At 34.6% G+C, this 19,489-nt stretch overlaps 1 protein-coding gene across 4 annotated transcripts in view; it reads right to left on the bottom strand.

Annotated features, from left to right (window-relative positions):
- Window positions 1-19,098, bottom strand: part of LOC111507945 (uncharacterized) — a 139,939-nt gene extending 120,841 nt beyond the window's left edge. For 3 of the 4 annotated variants that reach the window (XM_074176278.1, XM_074176279.1, XM_074176281.1), the window contains exon 1: window positions 18,737-19,097. In XM_074176278.1, coding sequence (XP_074032379.1) covers window positions 18,737-18,833 — 97 coding nt within the window. In that variant the 5' untranslated portion in view covers window positions 18,834-19,097. Of the gene's footprint in view, window positions 1-18,736 lie in introns of all 4 variants that reach the window. The other variant, XM_074176280.1, reaches the window with a different exon arrangement.
- Between the last annotated feature and the right edge of the window lie 391 nt (window positions 19,099-19,489).

Genomic DNA, 19,489 nt, shown 5'->3' with positions numbered 1-19,489 from the left:
CCCCCAGGTCATCCGTCCATTCCGGAAGAACAGCAAGTGCAAATAATTTGTGAGATGGTAGTAAATCCTGAACAGTCTACTTATTTCGTCGCGAAAGTTTGTGAGGTGTCTCCTTCTACCGTGTGGAGACTTTTGAAGAGGAATAGGTATCATCCATACATAATTAAAACGGTACACCAATTAACTGAAGATGACCCTGATCGAAGAACAGAATTCTGCGAAATCATGACGGAAATCATTGCAATGCATCCTACATATCACCACAATATTTGTTTTAGTGACGAATGTACATTTTTTTAAACGACAATGTTCACAGACAAAATTGCCGTTATTGGAGTGATACCAACCCTCACGTTTTCCGGGAAACATATACCCAATATCCAGAAAAAAATTAACGTTTGGGCAGGAATATTGGGAAACCATATTGTAGGACCGCTATTTATTGATCAAAATTCAACAGGGGAACTGTATTTGAATATGCTGGAAACTACTGTTGACCCCCTCATCACTGAAATCATCGAAGCGAATCCTAATGAATTCGATATGGATACTGTATTCCAACAAGATGAAGCACCACCACATTACTCCAGACGAATAAGAAACTATTTGGATACTACTTTTCCCGGTCGTTGGATTGGCCGTCGAGGTCCTACAGAATGGCCAGTCCGCTCGCCAGATTTGACACCTTTGGATTTTTATGGGGCTATTTGAAGCAAAGGGTGTACGAAACTGAACCAGCTTCAATATTGGATATACGGCAGTGAATAATAAATATTTATAGAGATATTGACGTTACTGTGTTCGAAAATGTTCGGCGTGAAATATTGGATAGGCTGTTCATATGTCAAGAAGTTCAAGGCAACCATTTCGAGCATCTTCTGAACTGACCTCAAGCTTATTACCTCATATTATGTAGTTGAATGGCCATGTATTCAGGCAATTATTAAAAGTTCCGTGATTTTGTAGTAGTTGAAGATATTGACATTATGTTCTAGGATTGTGAAGCATTTCTCAGGAGCTTCAAAAAATGTGTCACAAGACCCCCGTTTCCATTCAATTTTTTTCTTTCCAGATGGCGCCCAGTCGCCATCTTGAAAGTTTCATCTGTCAATTACACTATAAAATAAAGTATTCATGCATTAATTTCATTATCCCAAATTTTCATTTTTTGAGTTGACCCGTTCAAAAAATAAAAGGGGGGGCACATTAAAGAAAAGCGCTGTATAGAAACCCATAATCAAGCGGAAAACGGCCAACTTCCGCTAAACCAGTGAAGCGGCGAGAGGGAAGAGGGGATAGGTGAAAGCACCCGAATGACCTACAAACCGAATGACCTACAAATTGACCTCTCGGAGGAATAAGTCTAGCTCGCTTTCGACCTGCCTCGGGGCCTGATCTGGTGGATTGGGTCTTTCCTTAAAGACATAACATTTTAGGTTAGAGTAGAGGGCTCTTTGTCTGACAACAGAGAGATCCTCGCTGGAGTGCCACAGGGGACCGTGCTCTCCTACGTTGTATTCACTTTACACCAGTGACCTTCCGAGGCCCGAGCGAGTGAAGATATCCCTATACGTCGATGACACGGCTCTCCTCTCGTCTTCCATGGGTCGAGAGCTTGGCGTCGTCTATATGCAACGTGCATTGGACGACCTCGAGCGCTGATACATCGATTGGAAGATCCGAGTGAACCCGGACAAGATGATAAGATAAGAAGATTGCTATTTTCTCTGGAAGGGAGATTGACTGGCAAGCGCGAGTAAAGTATCTCGGCCTTCTAATAGACCGTAGGCTCACTTGGAACCCGCACATTATATGTGCGTTAAGTCAAAGATCGAGGGTCGGATAGCAAGTCTGTACCCTCTGATCAACAGAAAATCTAAAATGAGTTTGAAGAACAAGATTACCATCTACAATACGATGTTCAAGCCTGTCATCATGTATGCTTCAGGCGTCTGGGGACAAGCGGCGAAATCTAATATCTCCATTCTGGAGGTATTGCAAAATAAACTAACGAGGATAATTGTGAATGCTCCTTGGTTCGTGCGGAATGAAGCCATTCGCAGAGATTTGAAGCTGCCTTTCCATTCGGCAGTCTATTCAGACGAAAAATCGGCGAGTGAAGGTGCGGAAACTCACGAAAATCCGTTAGTTAGGGAAGCCATAGGTTATGCTGTAGACGACCCCTCCCGATATAGAAGTCCCCGAGACTATGTCAAATGAGGCCCTCATGTCCCCCGTTAAAGTATGAACAGATTTTTCACCCATCCCACCCCAGCCAGGTAGGGGTACCCCGTGAAGAGCGGTACTGATGTCTGAGGACTTTTCATACCGTCAACATCTCCTTAGTCATGAACCTATTTGTCTTTCTGACGAAAATTTGCTGAAAGGGTAAGGGAGCTGGGCTCCAACCTGAATGAACTGAAGACGCTTGCTCGAATAAGTCCAGTCATCACCCCAAGACGATTGTGGATGCCAACAATCGAAACGTCGTGCAGTAACTTGGTTTTCAAATTTTATTTCCTTTTTTGTTTTATTGTTCAGTTTTTAATTTTATAGTAATTTCATTTCGGGTTTTTTTGCTTAGTTGTTTTCAGATATTTATTTTGATTTTCTATTGTAACGGGTGATTTTTTTGAGGTTAGGATTTTCATGCATTAGTATTTGACAGATCACGCGGGATTTCAGACATGGTGCAAAGAGAAAGATGCTCAGTATGCTTTGACATTTCATCATGAATAGACTTACTAACGAGCAACGCTTGCAAATCATTGAATTTTATTACCAAAATCAGTGTTCGGTTCGAAATGTGTTTCGCGCTTTACGCCCGATTTATGGTCTACATAATCGACCAAGTGAGCAAACAATTAAAGCGATTGTGACCAAGTTTCGCACTCAGTTTACTTTATTGGACATTAAACCAACCACACGAATGCGTACAGTGCGTACAGAAGAGAATATTGCGTCTGTTTCTGAGAGTGTTGCTGAAGACCGTGAAATGTCGATTCGTCGCCGTTCGCAGCAATTGGGTTTGTGTTATTCGACCACATGGAAGATTTTACGCAAAGATCTTGGTGTAAAACCGTATAAAATACAGCTCCTGCAAGAACTGAAGACGAATGATCTGCCACAACGTGGAATTTTCAGTGAATGGGCCCTAGAAAAGTTGGCAGAAAATCCGCTTTTTTATCGACAAATTTTGTTCAGCGATGAGGCTCATTTCTGGTTGAATGGCTACGTAAATAAGCAAAATTGCCGCATTTGGAGTGAAGAGCAACCAGAAGCCGTTCAAGAACTGCCCATGCATCCCGAAAAATGCACTGTTTGGTGTGGTTTGTACGCTGGTGGAATCATTGGACCGTATTTTTTCAAAGATGCTGTTGGACGCAACGTTACGGTGAATGGCGATCGCTATCGTTCGATGCTAACAAACTTTTTGTTGCCAAAAATGGAAGAACTGAACTTGGTTGACATGTGGTTTCAACAAGATGGCGCTGTCAACTTGGTTGACATGTGGTTTCAACAAGATGGCGCTACATGCCACACAGCTCGCGATTCTATGGCCATTTTGAGGGAAAACTTCGGAGAACAATTCATCTCAAGAAATGGACCGGTAAGTTGGCCACCAAGATCATGCGATTTGACGCCTTTAGACTATTTTTTGTGGGGCTACGTCAAGTCTAAAGTCTACAGAAATAAGCCAGCAACTATTCCAGCTTTGGAAGACAACATTTCCGAAGAAATTCGGGCTATTCCGGCCGAAATGCTCGAAAAAGTTGCCCAAAATTGGACTTTCCGAATGGACCACCTAAGACGCAGCCGCGGTCAACATTTAAATGAAATTATCTTCAAAAAGTAAATGTCATGGACCAATCTAACGTTTCAAATAAAGAACCGATAAGATTTTGCAAATTTTATGCGTTTTTTTTTTTTTAAAAGTTCTCAAGCTCTTAAAAAATCACCCGTTATTAGTTCTTCTAGAGATTTCAAATCATTTTATATCATACTCGACATGGAAGTCCGAACTGATGAAATTCACCATGAAACATTGTCAACCACTTTCAAACAAAAGTTAGAAGTGTTTTACTTGCTCGGGGATATTCTGCTAACGAAAAAAAATGGATCGAAGAATTCGCATAGAATTTTGTGTAAAAATGGAATGAAGTTTAAAAAAAATCTGTTTAAAATCTGTTTTTCCGTTAATCAGCTGTCACACCTCTACGAACGACAACCCTCAGAAGTCAAAACTAAATATTAAAGAGGTCTTACCTTTTAACGTGTGATTTCTAACAGGGGTTGGACGCTAGCAAGTGAAAATCGATCGTTCAGACTATGGCTTGAACCACCGACCAACAAGGCAGTCAATTCGAGTGAGTGAACAAAGCACCCACGCCGAACCGCCTGGCTACCGACCGACCGACCTGCTCAAGAACATTTGAAAAGTTGACAGTGGCATACGGTGATTGTACTCTGAGTCAGAAAAAAAAATGTTCGCAAATGGTACAAGCTCTTCACAAAGGGTCGAGAAGATGTCAATGACGACGCTTGCCCTGGACGATGAAAATGTTGAGAAAATTGTCATTGATAATCTTCGAATGACTATTAGAGAAGTTGCTAGGGATTTCGGCATATCGGTTGGCTTATGCAAATGCAATTTTTTTCGGTAATTTTGAAGATGAAGCTTGTGGCAACGAAGTTTGTTCTAAAATTGCTCAATTTTGACCAAAAATCCATCGCATCAGCTTCGTTCAGGAATTGTTGAATGACGCCAACAGCGTACAGAGCGGTAAAATCACCTAAAAACCTGGCCATGAATGAAATTTGTCAACTTCAATTGTCACAGGTAATAATGACATTTGTTACATGAGAGCAGTTGAAACCTAGCGTTTATTCACCACTACGCATGTGTATGTTTTAAATAACCCCTTAAATATCACTTGTTTGCTTATTTATTAATTTATAATTTGTGTTATATTGGTGAAAAAAATTGCTATGGATATTGTTGATCAAGGTATGTACTACATTTTAGGACACATAAGATTTATTTAATAGGATTTATTTTCGAATATAGAATGTAAAATCAATTATATGAAAAAAAACTTAAGTATATTTTTCGTCATTCTTCAGCAATCGTGGATAATTTAAACATGGGCAACTAATTGCAACAAAGTGATAATTACGTCTCTTTTCATATAATGCTTGAGTGCGCTGTGAAAAATCCAATGAAAATCTTTTTATATTACACATATTATGTGCATTTTTCCCGTTAAACTGCAAAACTTGTGCATTTCACTGGTTATTATAAAAAAGTTTTCCTAAGTATGATATAGCATTTGCGATCAACAAGATGTTGGTTCTGAATACGACCCTGGCCAATTCTTGGGATTTTCAATATCACGTGCGTGTCAATGTTTACATCCACTCTATCTTGGATTTGAATTTGCTTTAGAAACGAGAAAATTGGCATGTTACTAATTTACGCAGAAACAACACAAAAGAATGCAAGTGATGCAGCTCGAATTTATGCTCAGAGGTTCCCTAATCGAGGCCATCATACTCGGCATTATTTTCCAAAACTGGAAAGAAAATGAAAATTCCCCTCATGTTTTGAACAAATCTCGTAGTTGCATGATAAACTACCAAAAAACAGCTCTGACCAAATGTACATTTTTTTTTTCATGGAAAAAAGTGAAATTTGTGAGGAAAAAAGTGAAATTTGTGAGGAAAAAAGTGAAATTTGGGCGGAAAATGTGTAAAGGTGACATCACTCATGTGTGGAATACGACTTTCCTTTGATCTTAGGAGGCCATCATTTCGGAATGAAGGGAGAGCAGCGAAGCGTTTCGGAATCGTGTCCTTCTCATCAATCCACATGAATACCAAAAAAATGTTTAGCAAAATCTTCTGCCGGCAAAATTCCCGAATATTTACCGACGTGGCTGAAGTTTCGCGAGGCAGAAGATTTAAAGATAGAGTTCTACCAAACGGACTCGCTAGCGACTAGTTTTGTTTTCAAAAACAGAAACAAAAAACTTGTTTTAGTTTCGAAAACAAACTCGAAACTCGAATTCCACAAAACGGACAAAAATTAGTGCGAGTCGCGTGTTTCGTTGTTAAATGTTTTCTATTTTTTCCACTATAAGAGCAGTTTTCATCATGCCTTATCTAGACTGTGTTTTTACAATAGGCTGCGATTTTTTCATAACCGAATCTTTTGAGCGAAAAAAGAAAGCGAAAGATACAAGATGAGATCATTGTTGTACAATTCCATAATAGTAGACACTTAATTACCCGAAATATTATTGCATTAAAATGAAAACATTGTTGTCAAGGTTGTGATTTATATGTTTTATCATCATTTTTCCTCATCTATTTGGTATAATTTCCGTATGCCACTGCAAGAGACAAGTTAAGGCAAAAACGTCAGTAATTTCTGAGAATTTAGCGCCTTTGTATTTAGGAATTATAGTATATTTCTGAAAAGTTGGCTTCTTATTATTGCCGATCGTTTCCACATAGCAATTGGTTTACAAAAACACAGATAAAACACCGAAACCTTTTGATATTTGCGCTTGCCGACGGGACATTTCGTTATTTTTTTAGGACATAACACAAGCACTACAGGAAAATCATTAAGGTGCTCCAGGAGCGGGGCCTGTGCAAAATTAGTGATTCACATTGGATTTGATTTGCTGGAGATTAGATCCATTCGGAAAAACGTTCTCAGGAAGTTTGTCCCACATGAACGCAGTTCTTCAAATGAAAGAGCTCTTAAACAGTGAAGTTCGAGGTGTACTGAGTTGAACCTCAAAACGAAGAGCAGCCACAGTCCGTCGCGTATTTCCTATATGTACGACTCTTGGTGGAATCAACTGTGCCAAGTCACTTGAACACCTTACGTATCTACCAAAGAGAGACAAATCTCCAATCCACCAACCTTTCCTCGATATTCCAGATTATCAAGGTTGCAAGAGATGTTCATGTCTCCAATCAGGCAGATAAACTCTTTTCTGGATGGAATCCAGCAGCTTCAGGGTATGCTTAGGGGCGGCGCTCCAAAGAAGGTCTAATCTGAGCTTCGTAAAGCACCAAAAGTTGCTGAGGTGTATACAGTTTTTTGGTTAGTAACAGTGCTCCAAGTTTTTGAGAAGCAGCCTATGCAATTCCAGCGACATGATTATGTCAAGACATATCGGTGTCCATTTTAACCCCCAAAAAACTTATCGAAGCAGAACGCGGAATTGTCTGTGCTGACATTATTATATCCGGTTCGGAGACATTTATCTTTTTGAAGAAAGCAAATGCCCGGGTTTTCATGAAACTGGTTACTTTCACCCCAGTTCGAAATCACCTGAAATCACCTCTAGATCCTCATTAAGATATGTTTCCCATTTTGTCAACTCAAATTTTTATTTTGTCGAAATCGACACAGTTGCTGATTTGTTGTGGTTTTGCCCGTTTGGTAGGAATCCGCCATTACGTTTTTTTAAGGTACATGATTGCCTGTTATATGTTACTGATTGCCAGGTACCTATGAAACCACAAACAGTTCAACATTATAGAAAAAAAAGCAAGTGATACAATTTGACCAAACGGTTAAAAATTGTCACTCCTAGTGTTGTAAAATTTCCGGAAATATATTTTTTGGAAATATTTCCTGAAATATTGGAAACATGAAAATATTGGAAACATTGGAAAAAATATAAGAAAATAGAATATTTATTCATAAAAAAACAAAACAAAACACAGAATGCTCATACTTAAACCCAAACAAACCAAAATAATGTCAAACTTCCTTAAAAAAAACAAAAAATAAAACGAAACACAGAATGCCTTAATCTTCATTGTTATCATCACACTCAACATCTTCATCGTGCACGTCTACTGCCTCAAAATCTTCAATAGATTCCAAAATAAAAATTGACCTATCGCCTTTTTCCATTTTTTTTAGCAAAATTTTGATCATGGGATACATAGACTAGTTTGGCAGCTCTGTCATTAGTAAGTCTGTTTCTCTTTTTGGAATGAATGTGACTGTAAACGCTAAAACTGCGTTCCGTTGCCGCCGAAGATGCTGACATCATCAAAATTCGTGTCGCTCGCTATTTGTGATAGTAAAGATGAAGAACAACAAAGTCCTTTTCATCAGGAGAGTGGGTTATCAAAGGTACTTTTCCATATAAAGTTATTTCCAAATAATTTGCACTCTTACAACGGTAATTTGCTATGTCTTGCTCGTTTATAGTGAGCTTAGTTTTTGTTATATTAATTATGCACTCTATGGCTAAAATAATTTGTGTTTCATCAAGTTCAGAACCTTGTAATTTTGGATTAAGTAATTCTGCTGCATAATGTATAGGCTTAATAACAAACTTTTCTCTTTTGTCAAGAAACTCTAGCAATTAAAATTTCTCTTTATCATCAAGTGGGGACAATTAAAGGTTGTTCTAAATTACCCTTTTAATATCGCTAAATGCTTTTACAGCAAAGTGAATAGGGCCATAATCTCCTTCTACAACTGTCAGCCATTTGCCAATAGGTTCAAAGATATTAATTAGGCTGGAAATTTGACCCCAAAATACTTCATATCTAATATCCACTGTTTAACATTTTTATTAATAATTTGTGTTACTTCTTGGCTAACTGCAACTACTTGTAAACTGAGCCTAGTATTGTATATACTTTTTAAACTGTTAAAAATTGAAGACCAACGAGCTTTAACGGGCAATTGTATGGCACCTGCATTTGTCTCTATATTTTTATATTTTCTATTTGTTTTATCCGCAAAAGTTCATACAAAACTTGTTTATTCTTAATATCTTTTGCAATATCTGTAACTTTATCTATCAGAGTCGATATAGTAATAATTTTAAGCAAATCTTTACATAACAAATTAAGACCATGGGAAAGACAACCATATGGAATAATACCATATTTTTTCTTTAGTTTAATTCCAGCAAGTTGCATATTTTTTGCATTATCTGATACGTATACTAAGAATTTGTTTGATCCGTATTTTTCAATTATCTTACCCATTTCTTCAGCTATATACTGTGCAGTATGTCTTTGCAACTTAGTTGCAAACTAATGAATCTTTCATATTTGAAAATTCTTCTATTGTGAGTTTATGGCTTATGACAAAAATTTAGTATTTTACTGAAATTTTTCAATGTTTCCAATATTTCCAAGGTACATTCATAAATTTCCAATATTTCCGTTTCCATGGAAATATTTCGATTTACAACACTAGTCACTCCTTTTACGCTTCATGGAAAAAATATAAAATATTTAATTTGGGGTATTATATGCATTTGGTGCTGTAAATAAATCTATGTTCTTTTGATAATTAGATTTTTTTCGATTAAATTGAAATGCCGTCAGGAGTTTTTCAGATCTACCGCACTGAACTATTATATATTTTTTGAGATTGTCAGGTAATCATGAAAAAACATACTTGACTTTATAGCAGATTGTTAACTACAAATTAAACATGATGCGAAAGCAAATTCAGAAATAACTTCGCCACGTGTGTCTCCTACTACTGATAACTCTTATCAGATTTCTGATAAAATTATATAAGAAATTTCAGAACCTAACTCATAATGACAGTGATGATAGGCATGACAATATGCCACTAAATTTTAAAGGAACTTTAGTGTATTAAATACTGTTTATGACTAATTTTAAGAATTTCGCAGGAAGTTCAGAACGAAATCTAAACTAAAGTCTGACTTTGTTGAGCTATGGGGTATGAAGTTTTTCAGCATTTCTCTAAAAAATGAATTATCCTGATAGTGGTGAAATGATAAGATTAAGGAGTGAAATTTAGGATAGGCTGCACCCACCGACTTTGAAAAAAAATTGGGTGTACTTACGTATTACGTTATACGTATTTTTACGTGTACATTAACGAATGCGAAAGAAAAAAATCGATGTTCTTCCTCATTTCTAGAGTTACAGCCATCCAAATTTCCGAATTGGCAACTTTTCAGCCTTTTTTTGCACAATACAAACTGTAAAAAACACAAGTATTTATTCACCCCATTACCTTTGTATCTTATTTCACTTTCCTTGTCATTTTTCAGTTTAACATTTTTCTTATTAAAACTTTACTGCTTTTTGGAAATAAATTTCTTGATTTTACGTTTTTGAGGTTAACGTCATAGTTGGCTTCACTGATCAAAATCATCATTTCAAATTCAAATCAAGTGTTCTAAACAATGAGGAATGTTCCTCAATTTGGGTTATTACAGCAAATGCAAGTTTGAACAAAATAAAGTTCAGTTTAATTCATGAGTTTTTCAAATTCACTTCGAAAAGTATTCAAATTGATGTTTCAAATGTTGGGTTTTAATTTTTAAAGGGATTTGTTTCTAATTCACATATTGGCAACAGCGCCTATATCAAGTTGAAATAATTTATACGTACCTAGATATTCTATTTTAAAAAAGGAAAATTATCTTTATGAATCAACAATTAAGGCAAAATATAAATTATAGTTCAATACCACCTCCACAAGCCAAATAAACAACAGTTGTCTTGTTATTTATTTATATAGAGGAAGATAGGTTAGGTGCACAAAATGTCATATGTCACTGAATGTCTCGGAACTCGGAACATAATTAAAAAGATCAGCATGCCTCCGAAATATGTTATATTTGTTTGTCTCATACAGGTAACAGATTCATTGTCCTTTATTAGCTATAACCGATGTTGCCAAATGGTGAAATAGAAACGAATCCCATTAAATGTTGAATGCATTATTTCATTACTCTTTTTTAAGTATTGAAATAATTTTTTGAAGAAAAAGGTTGAAATGATAAGTTTAAAATACGTTGTTTTAGAGCTCTTTTATGAAAACTACTTGATGTTCGTCAGGAGGAACATTTCCCCATTGTTTACAGTACTTTCAAATGAAGCTCGTCTTACGGAATATGTAGTCGATAAGAAGGCACAGAAAATATGGTAAAATTTCGGATATACTGGACCCGCCGATTTTGAAACAAAATTGTGTGTATTTAGATATTCTGAAGAATCTGAAAGGAAAAAGTCCTTCTTCTTTCTGGAGTTACAACCTTATTTTTTGCACAATACCAACTATAGAATCACAAGTATTTATATACCATATCAACTTCTCACCTTATTTCACCTTAATTGACACTTTCAGTTAAATAATCAACATTTTTCCTATGAAAAACTTTATTTAACAATGGATTCGTTTTCTGGTGACATCTCTGCATTGTAATTATACGCTGTCTGTTCAAAAAATAAGGTGAATTTTCGTTTTTCTCAAAAAATATTTATTGATTCATTAATTTTTATTCTGCCCTCCTGAGATATAATACACTTGTGCTAGCGTTTTTTCCAATCCTCCAATACCTGAGCTCTTTTAGCGATTCGGTTTTTATCTCCTCAATCATCGCAAAACGCCGTCCTTTCATGAGTCTCTTCAATCCTATGAGGGCCAAATCTGGTGAACACGGTGGCTGAAGCATGATTACGGTGATGTTTTTGTCCTTAAAATTATTAGCAATGACGAGTGAGCAGATGCAAAAGCCATGAATTGTTTTTCCACAATATAGGACGTTATGTTCGTATTGCTTCTTGCAAGCGGTACATAACTTCAATATAATACTCCTTGTACCACTTGTAAACATTTTTCTGGCTCAGAGTACAATCACCGTATGCCACTGTCAACATTTCAAGTGTTTTTGAGCACCCAATACCATTTTTTAGTCAAAATTTGATGCAAATTTTTTTATCCATTTTTTTGGTAGCAGAAAATCGCGGAACACACAATACAATCATTATCATGCCATTCCAGTTTTCTCTAAGAAGACGAATATTGGTATAATGCAAAATGATTTTAAATTTCAAATATGTGAGTTTTCTTGAAAGTTTACTTATCATGGAGCCTGGCATAAAATTACTACCTCAGCGTCCAGATGAGAAAATGAGAGATCTTCAATTCATGATATTCTAGACGATAAAAAAAGCTTTCATTAATGCAAATATGATAAAAGAAAAACAGCTCTGTTAAGCTAGCAGAACCAATTTGGATTTCTATATATATTTTCTTGACATGAATTTAGGCTAATTTTTTACTCTATTCTAGAATTTTTCACTGTTCATTTAATGGAATAGGGAAAAGAAACAATATTTCGTTGAATCAGGTTTTTGTAAAATTAGGTTTCCAATGCCCTATCACCGATTTTTCAAGTGCTGTTAAAAAAAATTAAAAATCAAAAGGAAATCAAAAAGAGGTGGAATTGAAGATAAAATTATTCTAAAATTGTCAATTCATTTCAATTTCTCCTACACGCCTATTTCCAAAATGAAGATTTTTACTTTTACTGTATATACCTGAGATAATCACCCAAATATTGAATTCAAAGGAAAAGCAAAATATTTTTAATGGGGTATTGAAGTAGGCTAAAAAATGAGCTTTAAATCATTGCAAAATAAAAATTTTCAAAAAGTGAAGATTTTTGATTTGTTTCTGCAAGCCTAATGATGAAATTAGCATAATCCACAGATTTAAGAAATAGGGAGAACATCGGAGAGAGTATAGAGTCTAAAATGAATTGGAAATTCTTAGTGAGAGAGAGAGAAAGTACTTTATTGTTCATGAATAACATCATGGTTACAAAGTTGAAAAATTAAAAAAAAAAAATATATAAAATATACATAGCACTGATACCAGAGAAAATATGTCAACAACAATTAAACTTGTTAATAAAAGGTAACATGTCACACTTAATACTATATAAATCTACACAACTATACATAATAAAAGATGAGCAACACTATGCGACATATGGAAATTAAAAAAGGATTATTCTAGTATTTCACTAAAGTATTCATTCAGACTGTAATAGGCTCTGTCTAATAATAGATTTTTTACTGCTCTTTTGAATTTATAGAAGGATCCAATGGTTTTTATTGCAAGTGGTAAGTGATTATATATTTTGCCACCTTTGTAGATAAAAGAGTCATATACAAGAGACGTGGTAGGCAGTGGGAGTTTGATGTCATTACTTTGCCGAGTTACGTAATGTGAAGAATTTGAACCAAATTTATTCAAATGTTTTTTTACAATGAGTACCGTTTCTAAAATATACAATGCTACTACAGTTAGAATTTTATGAGATTTAAATAGAGGTTTACAGTGGTCGTTAAATTTAGCTTTACACATGTATCTAATGGCACGTTTTTGTAAAATGAATATGCTATTGAACAGAAAATTACAGCAACTGCCCCAAAATGGAATGCCATATCTTAAGTGTGATTCAAATAATGAATAATATACAATTTTAGCAGTTGGAAAACTTAATTCTCTAGAGATTAGTCTAACTGCATAGCAACCAGAAGATAATTTTTTTTTAAGAACAGTCAAGTGATTATCAAATTTTAGTCTATCATCAATTAGTATTCCCAGTGTTTTCACAGTACCTATATTTCCAATATTCTTCGAGTTAATATTTAAGTCATCAAAATTACATTTGAAAGTCATCAAATTGGTTTTCTGTATATTGAATGAGAGACGATTCGATTCACACCAGATGAAGACTTTTGTTAAATCGTTCTCAACTTGTATTTTTAGAACATCAGTGTCTTTATTATGCCAAATAATAGAGATGTCATCGGCAAATAGAGTGAATTTGCCCGAGATTTTGATGTATGTTAAATCATTTATGTAAAGTAGGAATAGAATTGGTCCGAGGACGGAGCCCTGAGGAACCCCGCAATTGACTTTTTCCATACCCGAGCATTCTGTAGTTTTGACCATTTGTTTTCTTTTTGATATGTATGATTGAATCCACTGGAAGGAAAGACCCCTAAAACCATAGTAGTGAAGTTTTTGCAGCAGAATTTTATGATCAACGCAATCAAATGCTTTAGACAGATCACAAAACACTGCCGCAACCCCTTCGCCACCATTGATTCCAGTGTAAATTTCAAAAAGTGTGTGAAAAATTGCATCAGTTGTATTTCTTTTATTTTGGAATCCAAATTGTGCAGTACTTATAACTTTGTGCTTTTCTAAAAAGTTAAGGAGTCTATGTTTCACTAATTTTTCTATTATTTTCGCAATAGTGGGAATGATGGCAATTGGACGGTAGTTGGCTGAAACTTCGGGGTCCCCTCCTTTAAATAATGGAATTATTACAGAGGTTTTAAGTTGGTGAGGAAATAGACCAATATGGAAAGATTTATTAATCAGGTGAACCAGAATTGATAATGTTTCATCAGGTAGACTTTCTATAATACGGATTGATATTTCATCAATACCGGATGTTTTCTTATTTTTAATATTTGAAATAGTTAATTTCAGTTCTTGGAGATCACTGTCATACAAAATGAAAGTTTCATTAATTTGATGATGTTTTATATGAATAAAAGGATCTTCTATGGGATTTAGACTATTACTAAGCTGATTAGCAATTGTACAAAAGTAATTGTTTAAAATATCCGGGGAAACAGGTATTTCATTTATCTTGCACTGGTGACCCCTGAGGTCATTAATTATTTGCCAAGTTTCTTTACTTTTGTTATCAGCTTGAATTATTTTATTTTTATAGTGGATTTCTTTAGCAAGTTTAATAGTGTGCCTGTAAATTGAACGATATTTCAAGAAATAATTGTGAAATTCATTGTCATTTGTAAATTTTCTCAAATAATGTAGACATCGTAAATTTATGGATGAAGTTTTTATGCCCTCAGTGAGCCATTGTTTTTTTTTTTATGTTTCAACTTTTTCACGGGGAATGACTCATCAAAAGCGATTAAAAGATAATTATAGAACTCCGTAAATTGGTTTTGATCATCTAGAGATAGAATGTTGTTCCACTTTATATCAGAGCATAATAGATTGAACCTATTACAGTTTCTCTTGCTATATATTCTACCAAATTCAGTCCTTTTTTTATTATGACAAGAGTTTAATTTTAGTGAGCACAATATAGCCTCATGATCAGAGAGACCTGAGGGAATTACATTGCATGTTGGAGAGTCTGGGAAATTGGTACAAACATAGTCAATAGTGGTACAGGAATATTGTGAAACGCGTGTTGGTGAATTTAAGTGCATCATGAGATTAAATGAATTCAATAAATTGATTAAATATTGTGTATGGGGTGCATTAGAATCAGCAAAGTTAATATTGAAATCTCCTGTTAAAATAATAAAGGATGAAATTGGCAATTTTTCTAGCATAAGCTCTAAATTATTGAAGAACAAATGCACATCTGAGGATGGTGCTCTATAAAGACATATTATATAAACATTTAATTTCTTGAAAAACACAACCGATAGCTCAAATGTTTTTTCGACTATTAAGTTATTGAATTTATTGATCTTTTCGAAGCTGTACCTTTCTAACATTGAGTTACTAACTAATATCATCGTTCCACCATGCAAGTATTGAGATCTGCTATAGATAGAGGTTATAGAATAATCAGTAATGTTGAAAGGCTCTTCGGTTCCCAACCAATGCTCAGTAATTAATATAATGTCTGGATTATCTATACTATTTATAAATGCATATAGTTCATCCTTTTTATTCCTAATGGATTGGATATTCAGTAACATTAGGTAGATATTCTTGTCATTGACCCTTTTTTCTCTAAAAAAGTAGCATTACTTGAGTTATTTTTTAGAATCAAAAATCCTTTATCTTCTTGTAGGGGTTCACTTCCTAAATCATTACCATGTACCATAGAGTTTTTATCATATCCTGAGTTCCATTGTTCTATGAACTTGTATAAAGCTTTACTTATAAACATTTTGGCGATTTTATTTAGATTAAATCCATCATTGGTATAATTATTCCATCTAAGGATGTTGTTGCAGTCGAGGAATCTGGTAGTTTCAATCCTTTGTTTGTGAATTGTTTTTTTAAAATTGAGGTTGTTTTCATATATCATTTGATTTGGAAACCTCATATCAAACCTATATGGTTGTGATAATATAATAGTTCGGGTGTGCTGGACCTTTTCAATGAAATCACTAAATAAGTTGTGGCTAGCTACTTTAGGCCATAATATAATAACATCATTCATTGTAAAATTTCTTGACTCATCAAGGGCGGTTCGAACTAACTCTCTATCATCAGATCCACTTTTTATAAACGAACAAATTGAGTAAGTGGATCTTTCTTTTGACATGTAATATGCCACGTCTCTTCCATGCGAAGTTGTCACTAATAGTATTTTTCTTTCTTTTGTAGCGTATTCCTTTGGAATGGGTTTTGTCGTTCTGCATTCTTGTACAATGTCTGCCATCATAGCATCGTTCAATTCCCTACTGGTGTTGTCCACAGATTCCTTATCCCAAAGGCGTGTATCAATTCCATTAGTACTTGGAGATTTGCAACTAATTTCGTCCACAGACTTTAGGCCTTTTATGTTACTATTGTGTAGGGTAAAATTATTTTGCCTCAGATTACTCTTGGTGCTTTTCGTTTCATTTAATTCTCGAGGTTGATGTTCAGTGCTTAAAGTATTAATTTCAGTCCCGTTCCCTTCCATATTGTTAGAAGATTTATACCAGTTACGTTTTTTCTGAGGTTCTTTGCATTGCAGTTCCAATAAATTTTTATTTTTTTTTGAGTACAGACATTCTTGTTCAAGTACAGAAATTGTAGTAAGCATATTTCTGTTTACTTCAATCTGGTCCTTTAATTCATTTTCAAGTTTTATCAGATCATGGTTCTTCGAAGTGATATCATTTTCGAGTTTTATATTTTGAGCTTTAATTTCACTTATTTCATTATTAAGTTTATCAATCATCTGTTGCTGGATGTTCATTTTTTTTACATGTTGCTCTTCTGCCTCATACACCTCATCTTCAAAGTCTTGTGTTCTTCTTCTCAGTGTGTTGATAAATGCTTCTTTCTGGAGTGAATCTTCTTTCAATTTTTCTACTTCTTCCAAGAGAGCGTTTAATTTTACATCCCCCAATTCTCTAAGTGAATCTTCAGACTCACACTCTTTGCAGCATATGATTTTATGTCCTTTGACGAATTTGTAGCCCTTTCTTCTCTCGAGACAGCTGGGATGAAAAACCTTTGTACAGATTATACAGCAATAGTTGCTAAGATCCTTTTTGCAGCAACCAAATTTACCTTCCATCTTATATAATTAGGTTTGAAGTATCCTGCTCGTTATAATAACTTACAATTGGTCAATTAGTCACTTCCAATTTAGAATGTTATCAAATGTTCAGATGGTAAGGATTTGGAGAAATTTGCCTAATTTTCCTGGAGTACGATCAGATAGCTCGATATTGGGTTTTTGTTTGTACTTTTTGCTGAAGCCATAAGAAGCTTATCTTCTTGCTTGAAATTGGCGTTTTTTGTTGCTGGTTTCTGATTGGAATTAGCCAAAAATGCAACAAAATTGCACTTTTGCTGAAAACTTTTTCATGGAAATGATGCACTATTTTTACAGGGTTTGTTCTCACTGACTACTGGACCAAAACTTTAACTATTTATTCACACTATGTCAACAACTAATTTTGATATTATTGGAGAGCACACAAACACATGTCATGGCACGCACGCACGCCAAGAGTAGTGAACTCTTCAATTTCTGAGGAAATTACTTTCCCTTTCACCATCTGTGCTAGAGTAACTATTGAAATATTCAACTCAAAGTAACAGCAAAAAATTGTTCAATGGGATAAGGAGAGAGCCTGATCCGAGATTGAAATTGTTACAAATTCAGAATTTTCTAAGTGAAAGATTTCTATTTGGTTCTGCCAGCTTAACAGCAAGGCAAGCAGAATAGATGTCACATTTCAAAATAGTTTTGCTAACTCAATAGCTCTAATTTGTCACATCCACTTGCGTAAATATTACAAGATATGCAGGAACTGCCTTTAAGGCGTTAATATATGTGTTTATTCACTGAAAGATGTGATTTTCAATATTTTATAATCAATGAAAATTGTGAAAAGAAGTAGCTACTTGATTAATCCCAAAACTTCTACTCTGAGAGCAGTGTTTTAATATTGCCTCGATTATAACAATAAAAAAATTAATGAATAAATTCTCAAATCTTTCAATTTAGTGTATTTTTTTAGCCAAAATTTATAGACCAAAATTTTATTATATGAATTTATAGATATGCATATGAAAACTATTTAGATGATTTCAATCATTTAATATGAAACTGTTAAAATAAAGAAATTTCTTCAATTTGATCCGAGTTTGCCTTCGAGCCACTCACATCTCCACATAATACCTCATCTACAGTTGGTATTGTTACGTTTAGAACATCTGAACTGATCCTGTTTCAAATTTAAATATATGATTTATATTCTATAGTTCTCAAACTATATACTATTGAAAATTTAATATTTGCAGTACAACCTAGTGATAATCAATAAGCAAAAAGCATTTGTCCCGAAAGAATATTTCATCCAACTTCAATATCTGAGTTATATTATTACAATTTATTGTATGTTAAATACAGTTGTTTTTCAAGTAGAACGAAAATTCTTTATAATGTATTCTTTTAAAACACAGTTATGCATTTGTTGCATGCAGTTTACCACAGGAAACACAATCACATCAGCATCTAAATCTTATACTCTGGTAGGCTATATTTTGAAGGTGAATGGTTTATTGAATAATATTGGCAAATTTGAAGTTGATAATGTCCCATGATTAATAATTCACCCATGAAAGTGATAGGTCATGATTAGGTATACTTGGAGACATGCAGCAATGACTCACCTGTCAGAGTATTTTCTGAATTGATGGGTATCCCATTACATAATTGGAAAAGTAATAAACATAAGTAGAAGCTGGACCATTTCCATGATATTTCCATAATTTGAGATGGATTGATAAAACACAACTGGAAATTATTGATCGTCAGTCTTAATGTCTTTGATCTACGTCACATTTTTCTTCACACCATCACATCACTTCCAAGAAATAATGCATGCAGTAATATTATTTTTGTTGATCTTGGAAAATTGTGACTTTGAAGGAGTTAAATGTTTCAATTAATTGTAATCGATTTATTTGACAGATGGTTGAGCTATTTGTAACTTGGAACAATGGTGTTGGAGTACGGAATTCAATGTGGAACAGAACGAAAAAATAGGAAATATTAACACGGAACTACAAAAAATGTCTGTCTCTCTCTGTCTATTGTATGATCTTTGCTTCTTTTTCTGGCACATTGGACCACCACTCCACCTGTTTCATAACTGCCGCCATGGAACAAAAGCTTCGTCCAAGGACGCAAATTGTCTTGTATTATGCAACCATGCGTCCTTTTTTTTGTCTTTATTCATTTCAGGGTTTTATTTTTTGCTTCACTCTTCTGTGTGATCGGGGGTTCGTGACAAATGGCACAAAACATAGGGGTTGATTTATAAAAAAGAAAGTTAGTATCAGAAACGTAGGTACTCCTCACCATTTCATAATTTTATTTGATTATTTGGCATGAATTCTTTCAATGTTTCAATAATTCTTACG

Source organism: Leptinotarsa decemlineata, unplaced genomic scaffold (assembly GCF_025532065.1).
Source record: "Leptinotarsa decemlineata unplaced genomic scaffold, Ldec_3_MD MMD2_tig00001719_RagTag_RagTag, whole genome shotgun sequence".
Lineage (NCBI taxonomy): Eukaryota > Metazoa > Arthropoda > Insecta > Coleoptera > Chrysomelidae > Leptinotarsa > Leptinotarsa decemlineata.
This window is presented reverse-complemented; position numbering and strand designations above follow the sequence as displayed.